Source organism: Ranitomeya imitator, chromosome 2 (assembly GCF_032444005.1).
Source record: "Ranitomeya imitator isolate aRanImi1 chromosome 2, aRanImi1.pri, whole genome shotgun sequence".
Classification (NCBI taxonomy): Eukaryota; Metazoa; Chordata; class Amphibia; order Anura; family Dendrobatidae; genus Ranitomeya; species Ranitomeya imitator.
This window is the reverse complement of record NC_091283.1, coordinates 361,637,274-361,664,561: the sequence shown is the minus strand read 5'-3', so window position 1 is coordinate 361,664,561 and position 27,288 is coordinate 361,637,274. Positions and strand designations below refer to the sequence as shown.

At 42.5% G+C, this 27,288-nt stretch overlaps 1 protein-coding gene across 1 annotated transcript in view; it reads right to left on the bottom strand.

The window, feature by feature from the left end:
- Positions 1-27,288, bottom strand: part of LOC138663848 (gastrula zinc finger protein XlCGF57.1-like) — a 56,479-nt gene that overhangs the window by 5,780 nt on the left and 23,411 nt on the right. The window contains exons 2-3 of the mRNA XM_069750201.1: positions 26,151-26,360; positions 1,187-1,277 (exon numbers count right to left, since the gene is read on the bottom strand). Coding sequence (XP_069606302.1) covers positions 1,187-1,277; positions 26,151-26,168 — 109 coding nt within the window. The 5' untranslated portion in view covers positions 26,169-26,360. The remainder of the gene's footprint in view (positions 1-1,186; positions 1,278-26,150; positions 26,361-27,288) is intronic.

Genomic DNA, 27,288 nt, shown 5'->3' with positions numbered 1-27,288 from the left:
CATATAATGCTCTGCACCGTTCATTATTGCCCCATATAGATGCTCCATATAAAGCTGTGGCACATATAATGCTCTGGACCGTTCATTATGGCCCCATAGATGCTCCATATAGAGCTGTGCCATATATAATGCTCTGCACCGTTCATTATGGCCCCATAGATGCTCCATAGAAAGCTGTGCCCCATATAGAATGCTCTGCACCGTTCATTATTGCCCCATGGATACTCCATAGAAAGCTGTGCCCCATATATATTGCTCTGCACCGTTGATTATGGCCCCATAGATGCTCCTTATAAAGCTGTGCCATATATAATGCTGCTGCTGCTGTTGCAATAAAAAAAAAAAAAATAACATACTCACCTCTCTTCAGTCAGTGTGCCGGCGCTTTCAATATTTACCTGCTCCTCGTGCGGCTCCGTCTCCAGCACTGACGCTCAGCAGAGGGCGCACACTGACTACGTCACCGCGCCCTCTAACCTGAGCGTCACAGCCAGGAGACGCTGCAGACGGAGCCGCACCGGAGCAAGGAGCAGGTAAATATCGCGCAGCGCTGCGCTCCCCGTATACTTACCTGCTCCTGGCGCGGTCCCTGCAGTCCCTGGCTTCCCCGACGCTGCATCTTCTTCCTGTATTGAGCGGTCACACATACCGCTCATTTACAGCAATGAATATGCGGCTCCACCCCTATGGGAGGTGGAGCCGCATATTCATTTCTGTAATGAGCGGTGCCATGTGACCACTCAGTACAGGGAGAATCTGCAGCGTCGGGGAAACCAGGGACTGCAGGGACCGTGCCGGGAGCAGGTAAGTATAATTACACAGCCCCCGCTCCCCCTCCCCTGCTGACCTCCCGGTATATGACTCGAGTATAAGCCGAGAGGGGGACATTCAGCCCAAAAAAATGGGCTGAAAATCTCGGCTTATACTTGAGTATATACGGTAATAATTTTTACTCTACTAATATGGAGGAATTTTTATTTTCTGGCCTCACAGAATTTGCAATGAATGACTCCAGTAGATGTTCAAACTAATGGGGACAGTTTGGCGTGGAGGAGCATGCAGTGGCTTAGCAGGAGAATGGTGACCTTTCATTGTGCTATTATCAAACAATGTCACTGATAAAGCAGTGTCAACTAGTGAATGAGAAGAATCTCTGAAGTCTCTGCATTTAGTGGTTACTACTTACCCGGGCAGATAACTAAAGGAATCTCCGCTTCACATTGCTCATCACAATTCGCATTTGTCTCTGTAGTATTAACATGGGTCAGATCTTCACCCTGAAACAAATATTGTAAAAGTCACAGACAGATGGAGAAGTCACATCTATGATCAGCTCTAATCCTGCCATCTCCACCGTTCTCATTACACAAGTATAAAACATAATATTTATGATGCTAAGCCACAAATGTGACGCCGAGTTATTACTCACCGACATGTCGGGAGACAGGGTAGTCAAGAGGTCCCGGATCAAATGCAAAGAGAGCTCATCTTAAACAGAGGGGTAAGAGAATGGCATATGCAGTTAACAGTCCGAGGTCAGAATTCCAGGAAGGTAGCGAAACAAAGGGGCTAGGCAAACAAATGGCCAAAGACAAGGTTGAAGTTCGGGCAACAAAAGATCAGAAACAAAGCTCCTTGGAAAATGAGGCAGACACACACCACGGAGCTAAGGCTCCGATTGGCAATAATTAGTTACTGTCAACCAGCTAAATAGCCAGGTATTCATTCATCCACAACAGGAGACAACTGGAAGAAACCAAGCACATCCCTGACCTGAAGGGCATTTGCACTGTCACTCACAATATTGACAGCTCAGCATGCCCCTGCCATAGATTGGAAGGCTGAGCTGTCACTTACTAAACTGACAGCTCAGCATGACCCTGATCTTATAGGGTGGCTGAGAAGTAACTTATTATGTCCACGACACAGTGAATGGTGAAATCATGAAAATACCCCCTGTGGCAATATCGCATTTAATCTGAATTATCCAGACATATTATTTCAGTAGGCCCAGGGTCATGAGCTAGAGTTCATGTGAGAATGACTGTTGGCTCTTATTGTCAGTGAATTCTTATTCGCTGGCAGCCGTTTGTATCTCTACTCGTATTGCAATCCTAGTATTGTTCTACTATATTTGAGAAACAAAGGCACAATGTTTGAAAGTTTGTTAATATATTGATGACCCATTGGTGCTCTGCAATATGAAGGACAATCTATGCATGTTGTTTGCACACTCCAGTAGTGAGGGATGGGCCTCTACCACCTTCCTCCAAGCCTGTGGTGGAATGACTGAAAGAGTGTGACCTATAAAAAGGATGGAGAACAAAAAGCTAGCACTTGACTATTGTGGAGTTTGACGGTGCAAGTGAACAGAGCCAACGGTCCCATCAATAGTAGAATGAACAATCACTGCACTCATCCAGTTCAAAAAAAAGAGTTGCTTAGATTAATAATTTATTAAAGTCTGGTGAAGGAGGTGAAATGACAGGCAATTAACCTTTCGGCCACCCAAAGGCCTTGATCACAATATCGTTTCTATAAACAGACGTTTTGTTGTTTTGGATTAATCAAATGAGAAGATGGCAAAGCCTTTTCCCCATAGAGGAATATATGGCCTATAGTCCAAACAGAGAACGTCAGGAATGGTGTATATACAACGTTTAACCAGAAGAGGATTTGCCATATAGCTTTGAGCCAGCTGGGACTAGAATAGGTAGCGGTAACGGTGCTGTATGTGCTCACTTGCCCGGAAAGACTATGGGCGCTTATGTATCCATTGGCAGAACAGCGGGGCCCGCGATTGGTCCGGAGAGCCAGCGTTGGTGGCAAAGTGGGAGGAGCCACAACAGTATATGTCCTGGCATAAGCGCCCATAGTCTTTCCGGGCAAGTGAGCACATACAGCGCCATTACCACTACCTATTCTAGTCCCAGCTGGCTCAACGCTATACGGCAAATCCTCTTCTGGTTAGACGTTGTATATACACCATTCCTGACGTTCTCTGTTTGGACTATAGGCCATATATTCCTCTATGGGGAAAAGGCTTTGCCAACTTCTCATTTGATTATCCCAAAACAACAATACGTCTGTTTATAGAAACGAACCGCCGTAAAGGCAATATTGTGATCAAGGCCACTGGGTGGCCGAAACGTTAATTGCATGTCGTTTCACCTCCTTCACCAGACTTTAATAAATTATTCATCTTAGCAACTCTTTTTTTAACTGAATGAGTGCAGTGATTGTTCATTCTACTATAAAAAGGAGGATCGGCCTGTGTTCACTGAACTACATTACAGAAGTCATGGCATCATCACTCCAACTGAAGTAATACAAAGCTACCACATTTGACCATCACTGAACCATGGATATGTTTGGAGAAAGCCAGGATTGGGCCAGCTAGTCGCCTGGTTACATGAAGATGTTCGGAGAAGCCAGGTGGTGACTCTCGTGTCAACTGGCTTTGGACCTTGTATGGACTCTATGGACTGTCATCTCCCTACGCTTGTTGTTACCTCCTCTCTGTGTATCACAGGTGGAATAGTGACCCTGGGAGCTCTGACGTAACATCTGCCATTATCCCGGCGGCTCAGCGGAAGGGTGAGACTCTGCAATGTGCACCATTTTGAGTATTTGCTGGGTCTGTTCTGTTTGCTATTGTGTGTTGTGGTTCAATAAAGTATTGCCAAACTGTTTTACCCTCACACTGTGTCGTCTGAGTAGTGACCCGCCCATGGGGAGAGAGCGCCAGCATTCAGTGGTATGAGCCCTGGGCCATGCAGTCTTGCTAAAGAAAGCCGGGCCAGCAGACGAGAGCATCCACTGACCCAGTGTCTCTACACTCAACCATCTAGGGGGGGTCAGCAGACCCCCAGGTTTCCCAGGAAGCCTAAGATGGAAGGCCCTGACCAATTTTTAAAGGCAAATTCAGCAAGAGGTAAAAATGAGGAGCAATCCTTCTGCTGGGCCGTATCATAACACCTTAAAATATGCTCCAATGATTGATTTGTCCTTTCTGTCTGACTGTTGATTTTAGGGTGGTAGGCAGATGAAAATGACAAGTCAATCCCCAATTTCCTACAAAAAAATTTCCATAATTTGGAGACAAAATGCCACCCCTCCCTTTATCACATACAATGTTAAGAAAAGTTCCATTCAATCTCACATGACTGATGAACAACCTAGAAAGTGATTCAGCATTTGCTAACCCCTATAAAAGGAACAAAATTAGCTTTTTTGCTAATCAATGAAACACCACCCAAATAACCGTTCTCCCAAAACAAAAGCAAATCTGTGATGAAATTCATGGACAAATGAGTCCATGGTCTTCTGGAATTGGCAATGGAGCCAATTACCAGGCAGGATATGACAGAACTTAGCGCATGCAAAAACTTTACAGGGGAAAACAAATTCTCTAAAGTCAGTATGTATTGATGGTCACCACAATAGCCTAGCAATGGCTTTTCACATAGCTGTTATCCCAAGGTGACCCCTGACCACTCAAGATGAAATCGTGAAACTATTGTGAAAGACGCAATCTTAGGTACACAGGTACAAATAATTTGGTCCCTGAAGTAGCAGAAGAGGCCAACGAAGGAATTCTATGTATCTCGGCTTCCAACTCCGAGGATAACAGATAATCCATTGAGGAAGATTGTAGGCTCTGGAAGAGAATCTTAACAAAGCTGTGTGATAAAGCATCAGCCTTCATATTCTTGGACCCCTAGCTGAACGTGATAGTGAAATTGAATCTAGAGTGAAATAAAGCCTATTTGACCTGTCCATAACTGTTTGGCTAATTCAATATAAGCTAAATTCTTATGATCCCTCACCACACTGACTTGATGAACTGCCTCCTCCAAAAAAGACTCCATTCTTCAAAAGCTAATTTCACAGCGAGAAGTTTGCGATTCCCAACATCATATATTCTTTAAGCAGATAAAAATTTCCTAGAAAAAAAAAAGCACCTAATGTAAATTAGAGTTTTGGAACCTTGAAATAATATGGTCCCTACACCGAAGCATCAATCTCCCCAATGAATGAAAACATCAATCTCCCCAATGAACGGTTCCTGGAGATTGGGTCCAATTAAAATTGGAGCGGACATGCGGTGACCAAACCTTAAGATCCGGCCCTTTATATGTGAGATCAGTAAGAGATTTAACTATCTGAGCAAAACCCCTAATACATTTTCGTTAAGGTCTCAAGGTTGAACCCAATCAGGTATGACATGCACCTTCTCAGAATCCATCCTAAACTCTTTAGCCAATACAGTGAACCCAAAGAATGATATTTCTTGAACAGAAAAAGTATATTTCACCAATTAAGCAAAGAATTCTCTCTCAACTCTTGTAATACAAAGCAGATTTGTTCATGGTGCAAATTCAGTTTGGGCAAAAAAAAGTAGAATAGAATAGAATTCGGTGTTCTACAATAAACCTTCCAATGCAATCAGAAAAGATATAATTCACAAAATTTTGAAATACTGCTGGCACATTGGCTAGCCCAAAAGGCATGAGGGAAGATTTTCAAATAGACCATCATGCAATAAAAATGTTGTTTTGAACTCATCACCTTCTAGATGAGCATCAAATTATAAGCCCCTCTAAGATCAAATTTAGAAAATAATTTAGTCCCATAAGCTGATTGTACAGGTTGGGGATGAGTGGAAGTGTATATGTATTCTTAACCATTATTTTGCTTAATTCAAGGGAAATTGAGGCAAAGACAGAGGCCACCATCTTTCTATTTAACAAAGAATAACCCAACAGGCGAGGAAGTAGGACGGATATGACCTTTACGTAAACTTTTGTTCACATATTCTTTCATGGTGGTCCGTTCAGGCCCAGACAAATTGTATAGGCAAGCTATAGGCTACGTTCACATTTGCGTTCTGCCGGGCTGTGTCGGGCGCAGCCACGGCGACGCATGCGTCATGCGCCCCTATCTTTAACATGGGGGTGCATGGACATGCGTTGCATTGCGTTTTGTGACGCATGCGTCTTTTTTGGCGCACGCGTCAGAGCGCAGAGGACGCAGCAAGTTGCATTTTTTTTGCGTCCAAAATCATGCCAAAAAAGGACGCATGCATCACAAAACAATGCGTTTTGCATGCCTTTTGGTTTGTGTTGTGTGTTGGGTCGCCGACGCAGCACCGCACAACGCAAATGTGAACGTAGCCTAAGAAATTTGGCATCAGGGACAAGGTTTATAGCCCACTCCTAAGAACGATGGGAGAGGTAGTATCTCTTTTTTTCGAAAACACATTTCCGAAGTCTTTCAAACATCCCTCCAGACTCTCCAGACTTGGGGATCAAATGTGTACAGAACACAAGATATTTCTTATGACAACAGAGGCTCCACTGAACAATATCCATCTGTGAAGAATATGGAAGATACAGTGCCTTGCACAAGTATTCGGCACCCTTGAACTTTTTAACCTTTTCCCACATATCATGCTTCAAACATAAAGATACCAAATGTAAATTTTTGGTGAAGAATCAACAACATGTGGAACACAGTTATGAAGTTGAACGAAATTTATTGGTCATTTAAAATTTTTGTGGAAATTCAAAAACTGAAAAGTGGGGCGTGCAATATTATTCCGCCCCTTTAACTTAAAGGGAACCTGTCACCTGAATTTGGCGGGACAGGTTTGCGGTCATATGGGCGGGGTTTTCGGGTGTTTGATTCACCCTTCCCTTACCCGCTGGCTGCATGCTGGCCGCAATATTGGATTGAAGTTCATGCTGTGTCCTCCGAAGTACACGCCTGCGCAAGGCAATCTTGTAGAATCTTGCAATCTTGCCTTGCATGCAGCCAGCGAGTAAGGAAAGGGTGAATCAAACACCCGAAAACCCCGCTCATATGACCGCAAACCTGTCCCGCCAAATTCAGGTGACAGTATATGTAAAAAGGGGTGGAGGGCACCATCCATATGAAAAAATCATATATAGTGAAAGAGGGGGGTCAACCCAAGCTTGACATAAAGAGTACAATGAACAGAAAAGAGAAACAGCGTCAAGCTATATAATGGGGACCACCACTCATATGAAAGAAATATAATTTTATTTGTCAACCAAAAGAAACACACAAACACTAACAATAAAATCATTTAAAACCTCGACTCCAAAGAGTCCTGAGTACCAACAAGGGAACCACCACCCCTGGACATGGTGAATAAAGTAGACGTACAGATGATAGGTACACTATGCAAAATACATGTATATGATATAACTTATGTGGTAATGGATGGAACTAATACACAAAAATGTTAATCCTGAACATTTGTACAAGCATGGCACAGCTCGCTTATGGCAAAAATGTACATATGGTAAAAATACTGATGTATAAAAATACAAAATAATGATATGCTATACACAAACTATGTACAGAATGTCGCCCATATGATTGAATAGATAAGAGAATTAGAACCAATGCTGGAGGAGTATAAACATACATATATATCATGACCATATACGCATTGTAGTTAGATGAAAACAACTAGCTGAATCAAATGGTACCAAAGTTGTAAGATGCCATAAAAGACCCCCAGTATGTAACCAATTCTAATGAGGCCTAAGGCCTAAATGCACGTACATGAAGGACGCAGAACAGTGTCAAGTATAACACAACTAGTCATGCTGTGAGAACAGACCCATACCACCTAACACCAGAGGTCCAGGGGGCAAGAGGCCCGACGCGTATCGCCACCTAGCGTGGCTTCGTCAGGAGCAAGTGCCTGTATGAGCGATTGACTACTTATATATACAAGTAAAGTATGTACCTTATTACACGAAAAATCCAGTCAGCTGGAGAGGAGAGGGAAACGGCATGGAGACGCAACGTGTCTTGCCGGCGTCCCGGAAACCGGACATGACAACACAATATGCGCTGGAGTGAGTGTGCCAATATGGCCGCGCGGGCAATAAATGCGCATGCGCCGACGTATCTAAAACAGACTGCGGTGCGAGTACAAATATGGCCGCGCGTACGGCTACTGCGCATGCGCCGAACCACAATAAGGATGCCGGCCATGTAGCTACAGAGAGAGCCGATGTAACAAGGAGAAAAGGATGTCCCGCAGGATAAAGCACCCCATAGTGGCACACAATCCACAAGGGTGCCAAAAGACCGGATCATTATGCCCATATCTGTGGTTTAGCATATAAATAATTAAGAATCGGCACAAACAAAGGCCCACATAAATGGTTGAATACTATGCACAAGGAAAGGTTTATGATCCATAAAGTGGAACTCACAAATTATATGTATTGGTCTGCAAAACCAAAAATGGAACAGAACAATACAATATATGTACCTCTTATCAAAATCTAAAACCGGCGCCAGGAGATGGAGAGTGGTGCCAAAGCAAATATCATGATAACCCCAAAAGCTGATAGCCAATAGTGATGAGGGATATAGCTCGCATGGTTACAAGCCCCAATTATACTCTGCCAAAAGAAAAAAAAAAAAAAATAAATAAATATTATTAATGTGTTGGTGAAAAAATATAAATATAAAAATAAAGATACAAATAACAGTATAAGAAAATCTGTATATTTTTATAATGTTTACTCCCCATATTAGGTGAGTGAATATTACAAAAGATCCACCATACATACTAGATGGTGTCCAGGGCTACATTGGAGAGTAATACAAGATTTTTTATCATTTTTCACAACACCAAAATAATAGCCCAATGTCCATAAAGAACATCCAGAATATGAATTGTAAAATATTAGAAGCAAGCGAGCTGTTACCAATGCTGTTATATGAATATCGGTATATATTACATCCATATAAAAAGGCACAAATAAAGGGGATATATCTCAGGCAAGCATAATATGTCCATATTGTTCCATGAGGTGCAGTACAATAAGATTCTGCCCTGACAGGTATGGATCCAGGTGGAGAGGGATTAACATCCTCAAAGTTGTTTGTAGAAGCCAGTAAATAAAATTTCCTCATTGAGGCCCAAAGGGGCCGTGCTCTTCAAATTGAAGATCCATTTGGTTTCACAACGTAAAAGACGATGGATGATATCACCACCCCTGATGTTGAGATGTATGCTTTCCAATCCCATGACCTTGAAACTTGTAGTATTGCAGCGATGATGGTCCAGGAAATGTGCTGCTACGGACGATAGTGTCTTATTTTTCTCTCGATCCCTGCCAGCCGTGGAAATATTTGACAGGTGTTGCTGCATTCTTCTTTTCAGTTGCTGTGTGGTCTGACCCACATAGATCTTGGGGCAACTACAGAAGATTGCATATACCAGATTCCGCGATTTGCAATTGAAGTATTCCCTGGGACGAATCTGGAAAGGAAGAGTAGAAATGGAATAACCATCTTTAGAGATCATAAATTGGCAGATATTGCAACTACCACAGGGGTAGGAACCAAAGATTCTAGTGCCTCGATTAAGTCTCATGGTAGGTCTTTGATAGTGGCTGTGACATAGATCATCTCTTAGATTCTTAGCTCTTCTAGCCACCAAACATGGTGAATTAGATACCAGAGGAAGGATCCTCTTGTCGCTCAATAGGATATCCCAGTTCCTATTTAGAAGATTGCGTACATCCGCCCACTGGTTATTATATGTGGTGATGAGAGCCAGGGGTCGAGTGGAGTCACGTACCTTTTTATCAAAGAGTTGTCTTCGATTTTGTTGTGTAGCATGACGGAATGAATCCGAAATTAACCTGTGAGGGTATCCCCTTTGTTTAAAGCGGTTAGACAAATCTCTTGCTTGGTGTGTAAATTCAGTATCCGTGCTGCAGTTTCTTCGAAGGCGTAGAAATTGGCCCTTTGGGATCCCTTTACGTAGATGATACGGGTGAAAGCTGGTAAAATGAAGGAGACTGTTAGTGGCAGTGGTTTTGCGATATAGTCCACATGCAATCCTCGAATCCATCACAGACAGTCGCAGATCAAGAAAATCAATCGAAGTGTTCGAAATCATCGATGTGAGCCTGATGTTAAGATTATTTATATTCAGATCTTTAATAAATTGATTACAGTCCTCCAAAGGGCCAGTCCATATCATCAGGATATCATCTATATAGCGCTGCCAGGTACGTGCCATGGTGCCAAAAAGATGGTGTGAAAAAACTGTTGTCTCCTCCCACCAACCAAGAAAGAGGTTGGCATAGGAAGGAGCACAACGGGCACCCATGGCAGTACCGGACAGCTGCCTGAAGAATTTCCTGTCGAAGACAAAATAATTTTTGTCTAGAATGAAAAACAACAGTCTGAGAATGAATTTGTCGTGTTCCGTAATGCCACCTGTAGATTTTGCCAGGAAATACATAACTGCCTGTATACCTGCTGAATGTGCGATGCTGGTGTATAACGCTTCTACATCCATACTGATGAGCAATGTATTTTCAGGTACTTCGCAGTCTTCAACCAGTTCCAATAGATGGGTAGAATCCCTGGTATAAGATTTCAGAGATGTGACCAACGGCTGTAAAAAATGATCAACGTAAATGCAAGGGCGTTCAAAGATACTCCCAATCCCTGAGACAATAGGTCTACCAGGGGGTTCAACAAGGGATTTATGTACTTTTGGTAATGCATAAAATGTTGGTACCACAGGGGTAGGTGTTGTGAGAAAATCAGCCTCCTTATTAGTAATTAAGTTGTTGTCAAGGGCTGAATGGATCATATCGTCAAGTTGATCTTTGAAAAAATTGGTAGGATCTGAAGGTAGAACCGTGTAACATTGGTCATTACTCAATTGTCTTGTGATCTCTTTGAGATATAAATCATGGGGCCATAGAACTACATTGCCCCCTTTATCTGCTTCCCTTATCACGAATTCCTTATTCTTCTTCAAATTTTGCAAAGCCCTATTTTCATCCTTGCTAAGATTATTATACTTATGCGGATCTAATTTCAATTTTTCAATGTCACGGCAGGCTTTATTGAAAAAAATCTGAACCGCCGGAAACAATGAAAAAGAGGGGGTTGCTTGTGATGGGAGGCGTCGGGTGAAATTACCTCGAGGAGATGGACTCTCATTCTCTTGTAATAGCTCCAACAAGTCCCGAAAAACTTGTTTCTCATTATCCGAGAAGGTGTCCAGGATAGATGGTTGATGATAGAGGAGCTTAAAGGTAAGCTGGCGACAAAAGAGATAAAGATCTTTAACCAAGATAAATTTGTTCAGACAATTCATAGGTGAAAAAGAGAGACCCCTTGATAAAACCTTCTGTTCAGATTCCGATAACACATATGAAGAGAGATTAATGATTTGTAAATTACCTGGTTGCGAGGTTTGGATTATATTATCATTTATCTCCTCCTGTTGGATCTGGTCTCCCTCCTGTATGTTGGTGACCAATTCTTGTATCCCCTGCCTTTCCTTCTGTTTTGTCCTTGTCCTCCTGCGACCCCTCCGATGGCGCCTTCTGTGTCGCTGGGGTCTGAAGATAAAAAATCGCTGGACGACATTTCTTGGCAATTTTGGTTCTCCGACACCCTGGTGGAATCCCCCATAAGAGGTCTTCTGTTACCATGATGGGACCATCTATATGCTTTTCCACTGGTATAGTCAGATTTATCCCTATAAAACTTATTCCTTTTGCGAGAGATGATCTCCTTCTCGAACGTGTCAATCTGATTTTTTAATTTCAACTGGAAAGGGCTCACCATAGTATCTTTATCAAATTCGCCCAGTTGATTTTCACAAATTTTGATCTCATTCTTAATTTTATTAAGGAGGGTCTGGTCATGTTCTATCAGCATATCTAATAGAATCGTAGAACATTTGGCTAAACCGGCCTCCCAAGTGCTTTGGAATTCAGGGGTGGCTTCCCAGGCCGGAAAGATCTGAATCCGCAAACCACGTGGTACGAGATTAGCTCTTTTGTACTCCTCCAAACTCCTAATGTTCCACCATGTCTTAGTCAAAGATTTGTGTAAACCCAAAATTTTAGAGGACAAACTATGGAACTTCACATCCTTACTGGCAACTCCAGCTATAATACTAGAATCATTTTCAAAAAGGCCCAAGGCCCTATTGCTCCATGCCGTTTCCCTACTGGAAAGATCCATAATAGGTGAATCAAATAAAACAACTAATATGAAATATGCACCAGACTACAATAGTCTAAACCATCCTATAGACGTGCCACTACTCAAGAAAAGGAGGGGAACTAGCACCTCCCAAAAAGCAATATATGTAAAAAGGGGTGGAGGGCACCATCCATATGAAAAAATCATATATAGTGAAAGAGGGGGGTCAACCCAAGCTTGACATAAAGAGTACAATGAACAGAAAAGAGAAACAGCGTCAAGCTATATAATGGGGACCACCACTCATATGAAAGAAATATAATTTTATTTGTCAACCAAAAGAAACACACAAACACTAACAATAAAATCATTTAAAACCTCGACTCCAAAGAGTCCTGAGTACCAACAAGGGAACCACCACCCCTGGACATGGTGAATAAAGTAGACGTACAGATGATAGGTACACTATGCAAAATACATGTATATGATATAACTTATGTGGTAATGGATGGAACTAATACACAAAAATGTTAATCCTGAACATTTGTACAAGCATGGCACAGCTCGCTTATGGCAAAAATGTACATATGGTAAAAATACTGATGTATAAAAATACAAAATAATGATATGCTATACACAAACTATGTACAGAATGTCGCCCATATGATTGAATAGATAAGAGAATTAGAACCAATGCTGGAGGAGTATAAACATACATATATATCATGACCATATACGCATTGTAGTTAGATGAAAACAACTAGCTGAATCAAATGGTACCAAAGTTGTAAGATGCCATAAAAGACCCCCAGTATGTAACCAATTCTAATGAGGCCTAAGGCCTAAATGCACGTACATGAAGGACGCAGAACAGTGTCAAGTATAACACAACTAGTCATGCTGTGAGAACAGACCCATACCACCTAACACCAGAGGTCCAGGGGGCAAGAGGCCCGACGCGTATCGCCACCTAGCGTGGCTTCGTCAGGAGCAAGTGCCTGTATGAGCGATTGACTACTTATATATACAAGTAAAGTATGTACCTTATTACACGAAAAATCCAGTCAGCTGGAGAGGAGAGGGAAACGGCATGGAGACGCAACGTGTCTTGCCGGCGTCCCGGAAACCGGACATGACAACACAATATGCGCTGGAGTGAGTGTGCCAATATGGCCGCGCGTGCAATAAATGCGCATGCGCCGACGTATCTAAAACAGACTGCGGTGCGAGTACAAATATGGCCGCGCGTACGGCTACTGCGCATGCGCCGAACCACAATAAGGATGCCGGCCATGTAGCTACAGAGAGAGCCGATGTAACAAGGAGAAAAGGATGTCCCGCAGGATAAAGCACCCCATAGTGGCACACAATCCAAAAGGGTGCCAAAAGACCGGATCATTATGCCCATATCTGTGGTTTAGCATATAAATAATTAAGAATCGGCACAAACAAAGGCCCACATAAATGGTTGAATACTAGGGGCTTGTAACCATGCGAGCTATATCCCTCATCACTATTGGCTATCAGCTTTTGGGGTTATCATGATATTTGCTTTGGCACCACTCTCCATCTCCTGGCGCCGGTTTTAGATTTTGATAAGAGGTACATATATTGTATTGTTCTGTTCCATTTTTGGTTTTGCAGACCAATACATATAATTTGTGAGTTCCACTTTATGGATCATAAACCTTTCCTTGTGCATAGTATTCAACCATTTATGTGGGCCTTTGTTTGTGCCGATTCTTAATTATTTATATGCTAAACCACAGATATGGGCATAATGATCCAGTCTTTTGGCACTCTTGTGGATTGTGTGCCACTATGGGGTGCTTTATCCTGCGGGACATCCTTTTCTCCTTGTTACATCGGCTCTCTCTGTAGCTACATGGCCGGCATCCTTATTGTGGTTCGGCGCATGCGCAGTAGCCGTACGCGCGGCCATATTTGTACTCGCACCGCAGTCTGTTTTAGATACGTCGGCGCATGCGCATTTATTGCACGCGCGGCCATATTGGCACACTCACTCCAGCGCATATTGTGTTGTCATGTCCGGTTTCCGGGACGCCGGCAAGACACGTTGCGTCTCCATGCCGTTTCCCTCTCCTCTCCAGCTGACTGGATTTTTCGTGTAATAAGGTACATACTTTACTTGTATATATAAGTAGTCAATCGCTCATACAGGCACTTGCTCCTGACGAAGCCACGCTAGGTGGCGATACGCGTCGGGCCTCTTGCCCCCTGGACCTCTGGTGTTAGGTGGTATGGGTCTGTTCTCACAGCATGACTAGTTGTGTTATACTTGACACTGTTCTGCGTCCTTCATGTACGTGCATTTAGGCCTTAGGCCTCATTAGAATTGGTTACATACTGGGGGTCTTTTATGGCATCTTACAACTTTGGTACCATTTGATTCAGCTAGTTGTTTTCATCTAACTACAATGCGTATATGGTCATGATATATATGTATGTTTATACTCCTCCAGCATTGGTTCTAATTCTCTTATCTATTCAATCATATGGGCGACATTCTGTACATAGTTTGTGTATAGCATATCATTATTTTGTATTTTTATACATCAGTATTTTTACCATATGTACATTTTTGCCATAAGCGAGCTGTGCCATGCTTGTACAAATGTTCAGGATTAACATTTTTGTGTATTAGTTCCATCCATTACCACATAAGTTATATCATATACATGTATTTTGCATAGTGTACCTATCATCTGTACGTCTACTTTATTCACCATGTCCAGGGGTGGTGGTTCCCTTGTTGGTACTCAGGACTCTTTGGAGTCGAGGTTTTAAATGATTTTATTGTTAGTGTTTGTGTGTTTCTTTTGGTTGACAAATAAAATTATATTTCTTTCATATGAGTGGTGGTCCCCATTATATAGCTTGACGCTGTTTCTCTTTTCTGTTCATTGTACTCTTTATGTCAAGCTTGGGTTGACCCCCCTCTTTCACTATATATGATTTTTTCATATGGATGGTGCCCTCCACCCCTTTTTACATATATTGCTTTTTGGGAGGTGCTAGTTCCCCTCCTTTTCTTGAGTAGTGGCACGTCTATAGGACGGTTTAGACTATTGTAGTCTGGTGCATATTTCATATTAGTTGTTTTATTTGATTCACCTATTATGGATCTTTCCAGTAGGGAAACGGCATGGAGCAATAGGGCCTTGGGCCTTTTTGAAAATGATTCTAGTACTATAGCTGGAGTTGCCAGTAAGGATGTGAAGTTCCATAGTTTGTCCTCTAAAATTTTGGGTTTACACAAATCTTTGACTAAGACATGGTGGAACATTAGGAGTTTGGAGGAGTACAAAAGAGCTAATCTCGTACCACGTGGTTTGCGGATTCAGATCTTTCCGGCCTGGGAAGCCACCCCTGAATTCCAAAGCACTTGGGAGGCCGGTTTAGCCAAATGTTCTACGATTCTATTAGATATGCTGATAGAACATGACCAGACCCTCCTTAATAAAATTAAGAATGAGATCAAATTTTGTGAAAATCAACTGGGCGAATTTGATAAAGATACTATGGTGAGCCCTTTCCAGTTGAAATTAAAAAATCAGATTGACACGTTCGAGAAGGAGATCATCTCTCGCAAAAGGAATAAGTTTTATAGGGATAAATCTGACTATACCAGTGGAAAAGCATATAGATGGTCCCATCATGGTAACAGAAGACCTCTTATGGGGGATTCCAACAGGGTGTCAGAGAACCAAAATTGCCAAGAAATGTCGTCCAGCGATTTTTTATCTTCAGACCCCAGCGACACAGAAGGCGCCATCCGAGGGGTCGCAGGAGGACAAGGACAAAACAGAAGGAAAGGCAGGGGATACAAGAATTGGTCACCAACATACAGGAGGGAGACCAGATCCAACAGGAGGAGATAAATGATAATATAATCCAAACCTCGCAACCAGGTAATTTACAAATCATTAATCTCTCTTCATATGTGTTATCGGAATCTGAACAGAAGGTTTTATCAAGGGGTCTCTCTTTTTCACCTATGAATTGTCTGAACAAATTTATCTTGGTTAAAGATCTTTATCTCTTTTGTCGCCAGCTTACCTTTAAGCTCCTCTATCATCAACCATCTATCCTGGACACCTTCTCGGATAATGAGAAACAAGTTTTTCGGGACTTGTTGGAGCTATTACAAGAGAATGAGAGTCCATCTCCTCGAGGTAATTTCACCCGACGCCTCCCATCACAAGCAACCCCCTCTTTTTCATTGTTTCCGGCGGTTCAGATTTTTTTCAATAAAGCCTGCCGTGACATTGAAAAATTGAAATTAGATCCGCATAAGTATAATAATCTTAGCAAGGATGAAAATAGGGCTTTGCAAAATTTGAAGAAGAATAAGGAATTCGTGATAAGGGAAGCAGATAAAGGGGGCAATGTAATTCTATGGCCCCATGATTTATATCTCAAAGAGATCACAAGACAATTGAGTAATGACCAATGTTACACGGTTCTACCTTCAGATCCTACCAATTTTTTCAAAGATCAACTTGACGATATGATCCATTCAGCCCTTGACAACAACTTAATTACTAATAAGGAGGCTGATTTTCTCACAACACCTACCCCTGTGGTACCAACATTTTATGCATTACCAAAAGTACATAAATCCCTTGTTGAACCCCCTGGTAGACCTATTGTCTCAGGGATTGGGAGTATCTTTGAACGCCCTTGCATTTACGTTGATCATTTTTTACAGCCGTTGGTCACATCTCTGAAATCTTATACCAGGGATTCTACCCATCTATTGGAACTGGTTGAAGACTGCGAAGTACCTGAAAATACATTGCTCATCAGTATGGATGTAGAAGCGTTATACACCAGCATCGCACATTCAGCAGGTATACAGGCAGTTATGTATTTCCTGGCAAAATCTACAGGTGGCATTACGGAACACGACAAATTCATTCTCAGACTGTTGTTTTTCATTCTAGACAAAAATTATTTTGTCTTCGACAGGAAATTCTTCAGGCAGCTGTCCGGTACTGCCATGGGTGCCCGTTGTGCTCCTTCCTATGCCAACCTCTTTCTTGGTTGGTGGGAGGAGACAACAGTTTTTTCACACCATCTTTTTGGCACCATGGCACGTACCTGGCAGCGCTATATAGATGATATCCTGATGATATGGACTGGCCCTTTGGAGGACTGTAATCAATTTATTAAAGATCTGAATATAAATAATCTTAACATCAGGCTCACATCGGTGATTTCGAACACTTCGATTGATTTTCTTGATCTGCGACTGTCTGTGATGGATTCGAGGATTGCATGTGGACTATATCGCAAAACCACTGCCACTAACAGTCTCCTTCATTTTACCAGCTTTCACCCGTATCATCTACGTAAAGGGATCCCAAAGGGCCAATTTCTACGCCTTCGAAGAAACTGCAGCACGGATACTGAATTTACACACCAAGCAAGAGATTTGTCTAACCGCTTTAAACAAAGGGGATACCCTCACAGGTTAATTTCGGATTCATTCCGTCATGCTACACAACAAAATCGAAGACAACTCTTTGATAAAAAGGTACGTGACTCCACTCGACCCCTGGCTCTCATCACCACATATAATAACCAGTGGGCGGATGTACGCAATCTTCTAAATAGGAACTGGGATATCCTATTGAGCGACAAGAGGATCCTTCCTCTGGTATCTAATTCACCATGTTTGGTGGCTAGAAGAGCTAAGAATCTAAGAGATGATCTATGTCACAGCCACTATCAAAGACCTACCATGAGACTTAATCGAGGCACTAGAATCTTTGGTTCCTACCCCTGTGGTAGTTGCAATATCTGCCAATTTATGATCTCTAAAGATGGTTATTCCATTTCTACTCTTCCTTTCCAGATTCGTCCCAGGGAATACTTCAATTGCAAATCGCGGAATCTGGTATATGCAATCTTCTGTAGTTGCCCCAAGATCTATGTGGGTCAGACCACACAGCAACTGAAAAGAAGAATGCAGCAACACCTGTCAAATATTTCCACGGCTGGCAGGGATCGAGAGAAAAATAAGACACTATCGTCCGTAGCAGCACATTTCCTGGACCATCATTGCTGCAATACTACAAGTTTCAAGGTCATGGGATTGGAAAGCATACATCTCAACATCAGGGGTGGTGATATCATCCATCGTCTTTTACGTTGTGAAACCAAATGGATCTTCAATTTGAAGAGCACGGCCCCTTTGGGCCTCAATGAGGAAATTTTATTTACTGGCTTCTACAAACAACTTTGAGGATGTTAATCCCTCTCCACCTGGATCCATACCTGTCAGGGCAGAATCTTATTGTACTGCACCTCATGGAACAATATGGACATATTATGCTTGCCTGAGATATATCCCCTTTATTTGTGCCTTTTTATATGGATGTAATATATACCGATATTCATATAACAGCATTGGTAACAGCTCGCTTGCTTCTAATATTTTACAATTCATATTCTGGATGTTCTTTATGGACATTGGGCTATTATTTTGGTGTTGTGAAAAATGATAAAAAATCTTGTATTACTCTCCAATGTAGCCCTGGACACCATCTAGTATGTATGGTGGATCTTTTGTAATATTCACTCACCTAATATGGGGAGTAAACATTATAAAAATATACAGATTTTCTTATACTGTTATTTGTATCTTTATTTTTATATTTATATTTTTTCACCAACACATTAATAATATTTCTTTTTTTTTTTTTTTTCTTTTGGCAGAGTATAATTGGGGCTTGTAACCATGCGAGCTACAGTGGGGCAAAAAAGTATTTAGTCAGTCAGCAATAGTGCAAGTTCCACCACTTAAAAAGATGAGAGGCGTCTGTAATTTACATCATAGGTAGACCTCAACTATGGGAGACAAACTGAGGAAAAAAAATCCAGAAAATCACATTGTCTGTTTTTTTTTACATTTTTTTTGCATATTATGGTGGAAAATAAGTATTTGGTCAGAAACAAACAATCAAGATTTCTGGCTCTCACAGACCTGTAACTTCTTCTTTAAGAGTCTCCTCTTTCCTCCACTCATTACCTGTAGTAATGGCACCTGTTTAAACTTGTTATCAGTATAAAAAGATACCTGTGCACACCCTTAAACAGTCTGACTCCAAACTCCACTATGGTGAAGACCAAAGAGCTGTCAAAGGACACCAGAAACAAAATTGTAGCCCTGCACCAGGCTGGGAAGACTGAATCTGCAATAGCCAACCAGCTTGGAGTGAAGAAATCAACAGTGGGAGCAATAATTAGAAAATGGAAGACATACAAGACCACTGATAATCTCCCTCGATCTGGGGCTCCATGCAAAATCCCACCCCGTGGGGTCAGAATGATCACAAGAACGGTGAGCAAAAATCCCAGAACCACGCGTGGGGACCTAGTGAATGAACTGCAGAGAGCTGGGACCAATGTAACCAGGCCTACCATAAGTAACACACTACGCCACCATGGACTCAGATTCTGCAGTGCCAGACGCGTCCCACTGCTTAAGCCAGTACATGTCCGGGCCCGTCTGAAGTTTGCTAGAGAGCATTTGGATGATCCAGAGGATTTTGGGAGAATGTCCTATGGTCTGATGAAACCAAACTGGAACTGTTTGGTAGAAACACAACTTGTCATGTTTGGAGGAAAAAGAATACTGAGTTGCATCCATCAAACACCATACCTACTGTAAAGCATGGTGGTGGAAACATCATGCTTTGGGGCTGTTTCTCTGCAAAGGGGCCAGGACGACTGATACGGGTACATGAAAGAATGAATGGGGCCATGTATCGTGAGATTTTGAGTGCAAACCTCCTTCCATCAGCAAGGGCATTGAAGATGAAACGTGGCTGGGTCTTTCAACATGACAATGATCCAAAGCACACCGCCAGGGCAACGAAGGAGTGGCTTCGTAAGAAGCATTTCAAGGTCCTGGAGTGGCCTAGCCAGTCTCCAGATCTCAACCCTATAGAAAACCTTTGGAGGGAGTTGAAAGTCTGTGTTGCCAAGCGAAAAGCCAAAAACATCACTGCTCTAGAGGAGATCTGCATGGAGGAATGGGCCAACATACCAACAACAGTGTGTGGCAACCTTGTGAAGACTTACAGAAAACGTTTGACCTCTGTCATTGCCAACAAAGGATATATTACAAAGTATTGAGATGAAATTTTGTTTCTGATCAAATACTTATTTTCCACCATAATATGCAAATAAAATGTTAAAAAAACAGACAATGTGATTTTCTGGATTTTTTTTCTCAGTTTGTCACCCATAGTTGAGGTCTACCTATGATGTAAATTACAGACGACTCTCATCTTTTTAAGTGGTGGAACTTGCACTATTGCTGACTGACTAAATACTTTTTTGCCCCACTGTATATCCCTCATCACTATTGGTTATCAGCTTTTGGGGTTATCATGATATTTGCTTTGGCACCACTCTCCATCTCCTGGCGCCGGTTTTAGATTTTGATAAGAGGTACATATATTGTATTGTTCTGTTCCATTTTTGGTTTTGCAGACCAATACATATAATTTGTGAGTTCCACTTTATGGATCATAAACCTTTCCTTGTGCATAGTATTCAACCATTTATGTGGGCCTTTGTTTGTGCCGATTCTTAATTATTTATATGCTAAACCACAGATATGGGCATAATGATCCGGTCTTTTGGCACCCTTGTGGATTGTGTGCCACAATGGGGTGCTTTATCCTGCGGGACATCCTTTTCTCCTTGTTACATCGGCTCTCTCTGTAGCTACATGGCCGGCATCCTTATTGTGGTTCGGCGCATGCGCAGTAGCCGTACGCGCGGCCACATTTGTACTCGCACCGCAGTCTGTTTTAGATACGTCGGCGCATGCGCATTTATTGCAAGCGCGGCCATATTGGCACACTCACTCCAGCGCATATTGTGTTGTCATGTCCGGTTTCCGGGACGCCGGCAAGACACGTTGCGTCTCCATGCCGTTTCCCTCTCCTCTCCAGCTGACTGGATTTTTCGTGTAATAAGGTACATACTTTACTTGTATATATAAGTAGTCAATCGCTCATACAGGCACTTGCTCCTGACGAAGCCACGCTAGGTGGCGATACGCGTCGGGCCTCTTGCCCCCTGGACCTCTGGTGTTAGGTGGTATGGGTCTGTTCTCACAGCATGACTAGTTGTGTTATACTTGACACTGTTCTGCGTCCTTCATGTACGTGCATTTAGGCCTTAGGCCTCATTAGAATTGGTTACATACTGGGGGTCTTTTATGGCATCTTACAACTTTGGTACCATTTGATTCAGCTAGTTGTTTTCATCTAACTACAATGCGTATATGGTCATGATATATATGTATGTTTATACTCCTCCAGCATTGGTTCTAATTCTCTTATCTATTCAATCATATGGGCGACATTCTGTACATAGTTTGTGTATAGCATATCATTATTTTGTATTTTTATACATCAGTATTTTTACCATATGTACATTTTTGCCATAAGCGAGCTGTGCCATGCTTGTACAAATGTTCAGGATTAACATTTTTGTGTATTAGTTCCATCCATTACCACATAAGTTATATCATATACATGTATTTTGCATAGTGTACCTATCATCTGTACGTCTACTTTATTCACCATGTCCAGGGGTGGTGGTTCCCTTGTTGGTACTCAGGACTCTTTGGAGTCGAGGTTTTAAATGATTTTATTGTTAGTGTTTGTGTGTTTCTTTTGGTTGACAAATAAAATTATATTTCTTTCATATGAGTGGTGGTCCACATTATATAGCTTGACGCTGTTTCTCTTTTCTGTTCAAATTCAGGTGACAGGTTCCCTTTAATACTTTGTTGCGCCACCCTTTTGCTGTGATTACAGCTGCAAGTCACTTGGGGTATGTATCTATCAGTTTTGTACATCAAAAGACTAAAATTCTTGCCCATTCTTCCTTGGCAAACAGCTCGAGCTCAGTGAGGTTTGATGGAGATCGGTTGTGAACAGCAGTTTTCAGCTCTTTCCATAGATTCTCGATTGGAGTGAGGTCTGGACTTTGACTTGGCCGTTCTAACACCTGGATACGTTTATTTGTGAACCATTCCATTGTAGATTTTGCTGTATGTTTGTTGGATGACAAATCCGTCCCAGTCTAAGGTCTTTTGCAGACTCCAACAGGTTTTCTTCAAGAATGGTCCTGTATTTGGCTCCATCCATCTTCCAATCAATTTTAACCATCTTCCCTGTCCCTGCTGAAGAAAAGAAGGCCCAAACCATGATGCTGCCACCACGTTTGACAGTGGGGATGGTGTGTTCAGGGTGATGAGCTGTGTTGCCTTTACGCCAAACATATCATTTGACATTGGTGCCAAAAAGTTCAATTTTGCTTTCATCTGACCAGAGCACCTTCTTCCACATGTTTGGTGTGTCTCCCAGGTGGCTTGTTGCAAACTTTAAACAACACTTTTTATGGATATCTTTGAGAAATGGCTTTCTTCTTGCCACTCTTCCATAAAAGGGCAGATTTGTGCAGTGTAAGACTGTCCCACCTCAGCTGTAGATCTGTGCAGTTCATCCAGAGTGATCATGGGCCTCTTGGCTGCATCTCTGATCAGTCTTCTTGTTTGAGATAAAAGTTTAGAGGGACCGCCGGGTCTTGGTAGATTTACAGTGGTATGATACTCCTTCCATTTCAATTTGATCACTTGCACAGTGCTCCTTCGGATGCTTAAAGTTTTGGAAATCATCTTGTATCCAAATCCGGCTTTAAACTTCTCCACAACAATATCACGGACCTGCCTGTTGTGTTCCTTGGTCTTCATGATGCTCTCTGTGCTTCAAACAGATCCCTGAGACTATCACAGAGCAGGTGCATTTATACAGAGACTTAATTACACACAAGTGGGTTATATTTATCATCATTAGGCATTTAGGACATTGGTTCATTCAGAGATCCATAATGAACCTTTGGAGTGAGTTTGCTGCACTGAAAGTAAAGGGGCCGAATAATATTGCATGCCCCACTTTTCAGTTTTTGAATTTCCACAAAAATTTAAAATAACCAATAAATTTCATTCAACTTCACAATTGTGGTCCACTTTTTGTAGATTCTTCACCAAAAATTTACATTTGGTATCTTTATGTTTGAAGCATGATATGTGGGAAAAGGTTGAAAAGTTCAAGGGGGCCGAATACTTTGGCAAGGCACTGTATAATTCCTGTCTATCATTTGTATTCTGTTTGGCATTGGATTATAAAAACCCCTTCAGTGTGCAGTTGCAACAGAACACCAAGCCGTGGCGGGAAAGGGATTGAGAGTCAAAGGGCTGTGAGTGACAGAACCCTGTCCAGCTCAGAGCAAAACAAAAGGCTTTCTTCCATGTGGAGACAATGAAATTGCTTTGTTAAATCAGCTATGATTCCATGAGGAAGTATGGAGATACTATATGTCCTAGCCACACATTGTGTATAATTCCAAGATCTCTGGGCCGGACAAAATGGCTTCCATGGTCTTGATCCGTTTTAGAACCTAGGGGTATTGAGATACATAAAACAGCTACTAGGAGCCAGGTAGTAAAGCTGTGTTTGGTCTTAATGCAAAGAAAGAGCCCGGCCAAATTTGATGGTGCCAGAAATGCGGCCCTAGAACTATACAGAACTCAGAGCTGCATCACTCCCCAGAACTTCAGTGGACCATGGCCAGAAATCGGTACTATAGTCCTTGAGGCAAGTCCCAAAGTATCAGGCTCATGATTCTTGCCTCCGTGACATGGATCCTGTCAGGTTCATCATAGATCAACCCTAAGGCGTCAACAGTTGAGGGGGCAAAGAAAATGCCCTAGTCTGAGCCCCCTATGTCTCCCAAGAAGGGACATGGCTATTCCCACCCACTGTGACTCATCATGAGGACAAGTGTCATAGGGTAAAAAATAGCTTACAGCTATCCTTGAACACTCTAAACTGGTTTTTGTCCTCCTAAAATTTGTCAGGAAGGGTCACTATTGGTTCGGGAGAGACCAACTGCACGTCAGAAAGTACAGCCATCATAGCTATTATCATGATATGACTGCAGAATAGCAAAGGCTTTGGGCTCTAATTCCGTCCCTCAAGCTAAGGGACCCTAGGATATCCCAGTCCACAAGATTACCCCTGATGGTGGGGACGCCTGAGTCTTGTACCTTGCTATTCTCTTCAACTGAACTAATCTGATCCCCTCCCCCACCCACAGAAGAAGGGACCAGAAGGTGTATGGGTTAACATAGACAGGGGAATCAGAAGCTCAGTCACACAAAACTCACACAGGAATAAACACTAAGGATAAAAAAGCCAGTGAGGCAAAGAAATTACATAAAACATCAAAGGAGAAGTTAAGGTTTTCACCAAAAACCAAACACCACTATTGCAGAGCAAATACCAGAAATGCCTTGATATCACCAACTCTCCAGACAAGGTCAAGACAAGCTATAGCTGGCACTAACTGAGTAGTCCAGCTCATATATAAAGGTTAAGATAAGATATGACTAGTTCTCCCATAGCATGTGACCAAGAAGTAGCCCAGCAGAGATTTAATGCTTTGTAATCTGTCTGGGATACACAAATGTCTATGTTGACAACCAAGTCTCACTGCGCTGATTACAGCCATTAGTGAAGTTACAAAGAAGAGTGCAAGAATCTAGAGTCCACAGATGCAGACATAGCAGTCAGCGATGTTTGCATAAATCCCATTGTAACAGCTACTACCAGTTATGGAGAGCTTTGGGAAGCGATCACCACGTAAGAAAACTGACCCTGCAGCTAGGACTGCAACAATTCTAGATTCTAGTGCTCCTTGGCCACCTGATCGCAAAGTGTACGAATTGTATCCATACTGGTGCGGAAAAAAGTACAAGGCCAGTTACTGTATAATGTGACGCTGAGTTACAAATGTGATGCTGAATCACTATTAGTCAAAAGGGGGTAAGATAAAGGCATTGTCAGGTCACAGTCTAAGGTCAGAATTCCAGGAAGATAGCGGATCAAAACAAAGGGGCTAAGCAAATGGATTATCAAAGGTCCAAGATCGGGCAACAAAAGATCAATTAAAAAGCACTGGAAAACAAGGCACAAACACCACCGATCTAAGAATATGACTGTCAGTTACTAACAGCCAGCTAAATAGCAAGTTAATCAACTAGAATGGGTGACACCTGAAAGAAACCCAGCGCTCCATTGCCATGATTTGCGGTTGGACTGTATTTTACAATACTGACAGCTAATCATGTCCCTGCCTCAAATTGGATGGCTGAGCTGTCATTCACAAAACTGAAAGGTCAGAATGCTCCTGCCCAACAATGAACGGCTGAGCTGTTACAATACTGACAGCTCAACGTGACCTTGACCCTATAGGGCAGCTGAGTTGCCACTCACTGCTTCATTGACACAGTGAATGGAATTGAGATAATACCGGTGGATAAAACAATACTGAACACAAGACCATCAAAGTCTTCTACACATCTTAGTGGAGATTTCATGACACCTTCTCTCCATCTACCTGATGATCCCGAGGAACAATGGGATTCTCTTGTTTCCTGTCCTGAGGAAGAAGAGGACGGGGACATCTCTCCGGTGTTGTTAGCTTACTAGATAAAACTGGAGGAAACATATACAGGGACTGAATTCATTCTTTACCTACAGATAATTATAGGCCTTGTATGTTTAGTCCTATTACCTGATGATGTGAGGGGCTGGGGAACCTCCATTATGATGTCCTTGTACAGATCTTTGTGTCCTTCTAAATACTCCCATTCCTCCATGGAGAAATAGATGGCGACATCCTGACACCTTATGGGAACCTGACACATACAATGATACCATCATCCCCTGATCCCTTCATAGCATTACTGTATAATGTCTCAGCATTCCCAGCAGTGTCACCTCTCTAGTCAGCAGCTCAATCATCTTGTAGGTGAGTTCTAGGATTTTCTGGTCATTGATGTCCTCACATGTGAGGAGGTGAGGTGGAGGCCCTGTATTTGGGCCAAGGGGTCTTCCCCATCTCTCAGACACAGGGTCCTGACGGCGCTCACTAGAGGTTTTCTTCACCACTGTGTAATCCTGGTTATGGAGAGACATATTAATAAATCTCACTACAGACATTTCCAGGGTCCTCACCTCTCCAGTTCTGTCCATCTGTTATTCCTATAGATAAGAATGATGTAATGTAACATCATCAGAATTTCTCACCTCTCCAGTAAGCTGGAAGAGGATCTCTAGGGTGAGGTGTAATATCTTGTTGCTCCTCCTATCCATGCTTGACGGGTCAAACAAGAAAATTCTTTTATGTAGAAGATCTCTGCTGAGAGGATCCGATATCATGGGAACCTGAATGGGAAGATGATATAACATTATAAAGTATCCTGAGTAATAATACAATTACTGGAGAAAATAAGGGGAATATATAATGATGTATAACGTGTAGATGTTGTATTCTCAGATCGTATAAACTGGAATGTCATAAACATCACCCACTTGCTGCATTTGTGACTCTGATGAGACTGTACAGGTTAAGACCCAGGGTTGTATGCACACTGCGCTTATCTAAGGGTCAATAGGTTAAATAAACACAGAATGGCATGTAATAGTTTGGGCACCCCTGGTCAAAATTACTGTAAACAAAGTTGGAGATTAAGGGTATGTTCACACGTTCAGGATTTCCATCCTTTTTTTTTCAGGACAGTTTTTTTAAAAAACTGCAGCTCTTGGCAGAAAACGCAGGTCCTTTTTTTGATGCGTTTTTTGATGCGTTTTTTATGCAGTTTTCTATGCAGAGACTGTGTGTTTCCTAGGAAGCTTTTTAGGGCTAAAATGGCTGAAAATACCCTAACCCTACCCCTAACCCTAACCCTACCCCTAACCCTACCAATGGGGGTGACAAAGTGGGGGGGGGTGTCATTTACTATTTTTTTTATTTTGATCACTGAGATAGGTTATATAACCTATCTCAGTGATCAAAATGCACTTTGGAGCGAATCTGCCGGCCGGCAGATTCGGCGGGCGCACTGCGCATGCGCCCGCCATTTTGCAAAATGGCGGCGCCCAGGGAGAAGACGGCCGGACGGACACCGGGACGCCGGGTAAGTATAAGGGGGGGAGATTAGGGCACGGGGGGGGGGGGCATCGGAGCACTGGGGGGGCATCGGAGCACGGGGGGGGGGCATCGGAGCACGGGGGGGGCATCGGAGCACGGGGGGGCGGGATCGGAGCATGGGGGGGCAGCCACACTCCGCCCATGCACTTCCGCCCGCTCCCC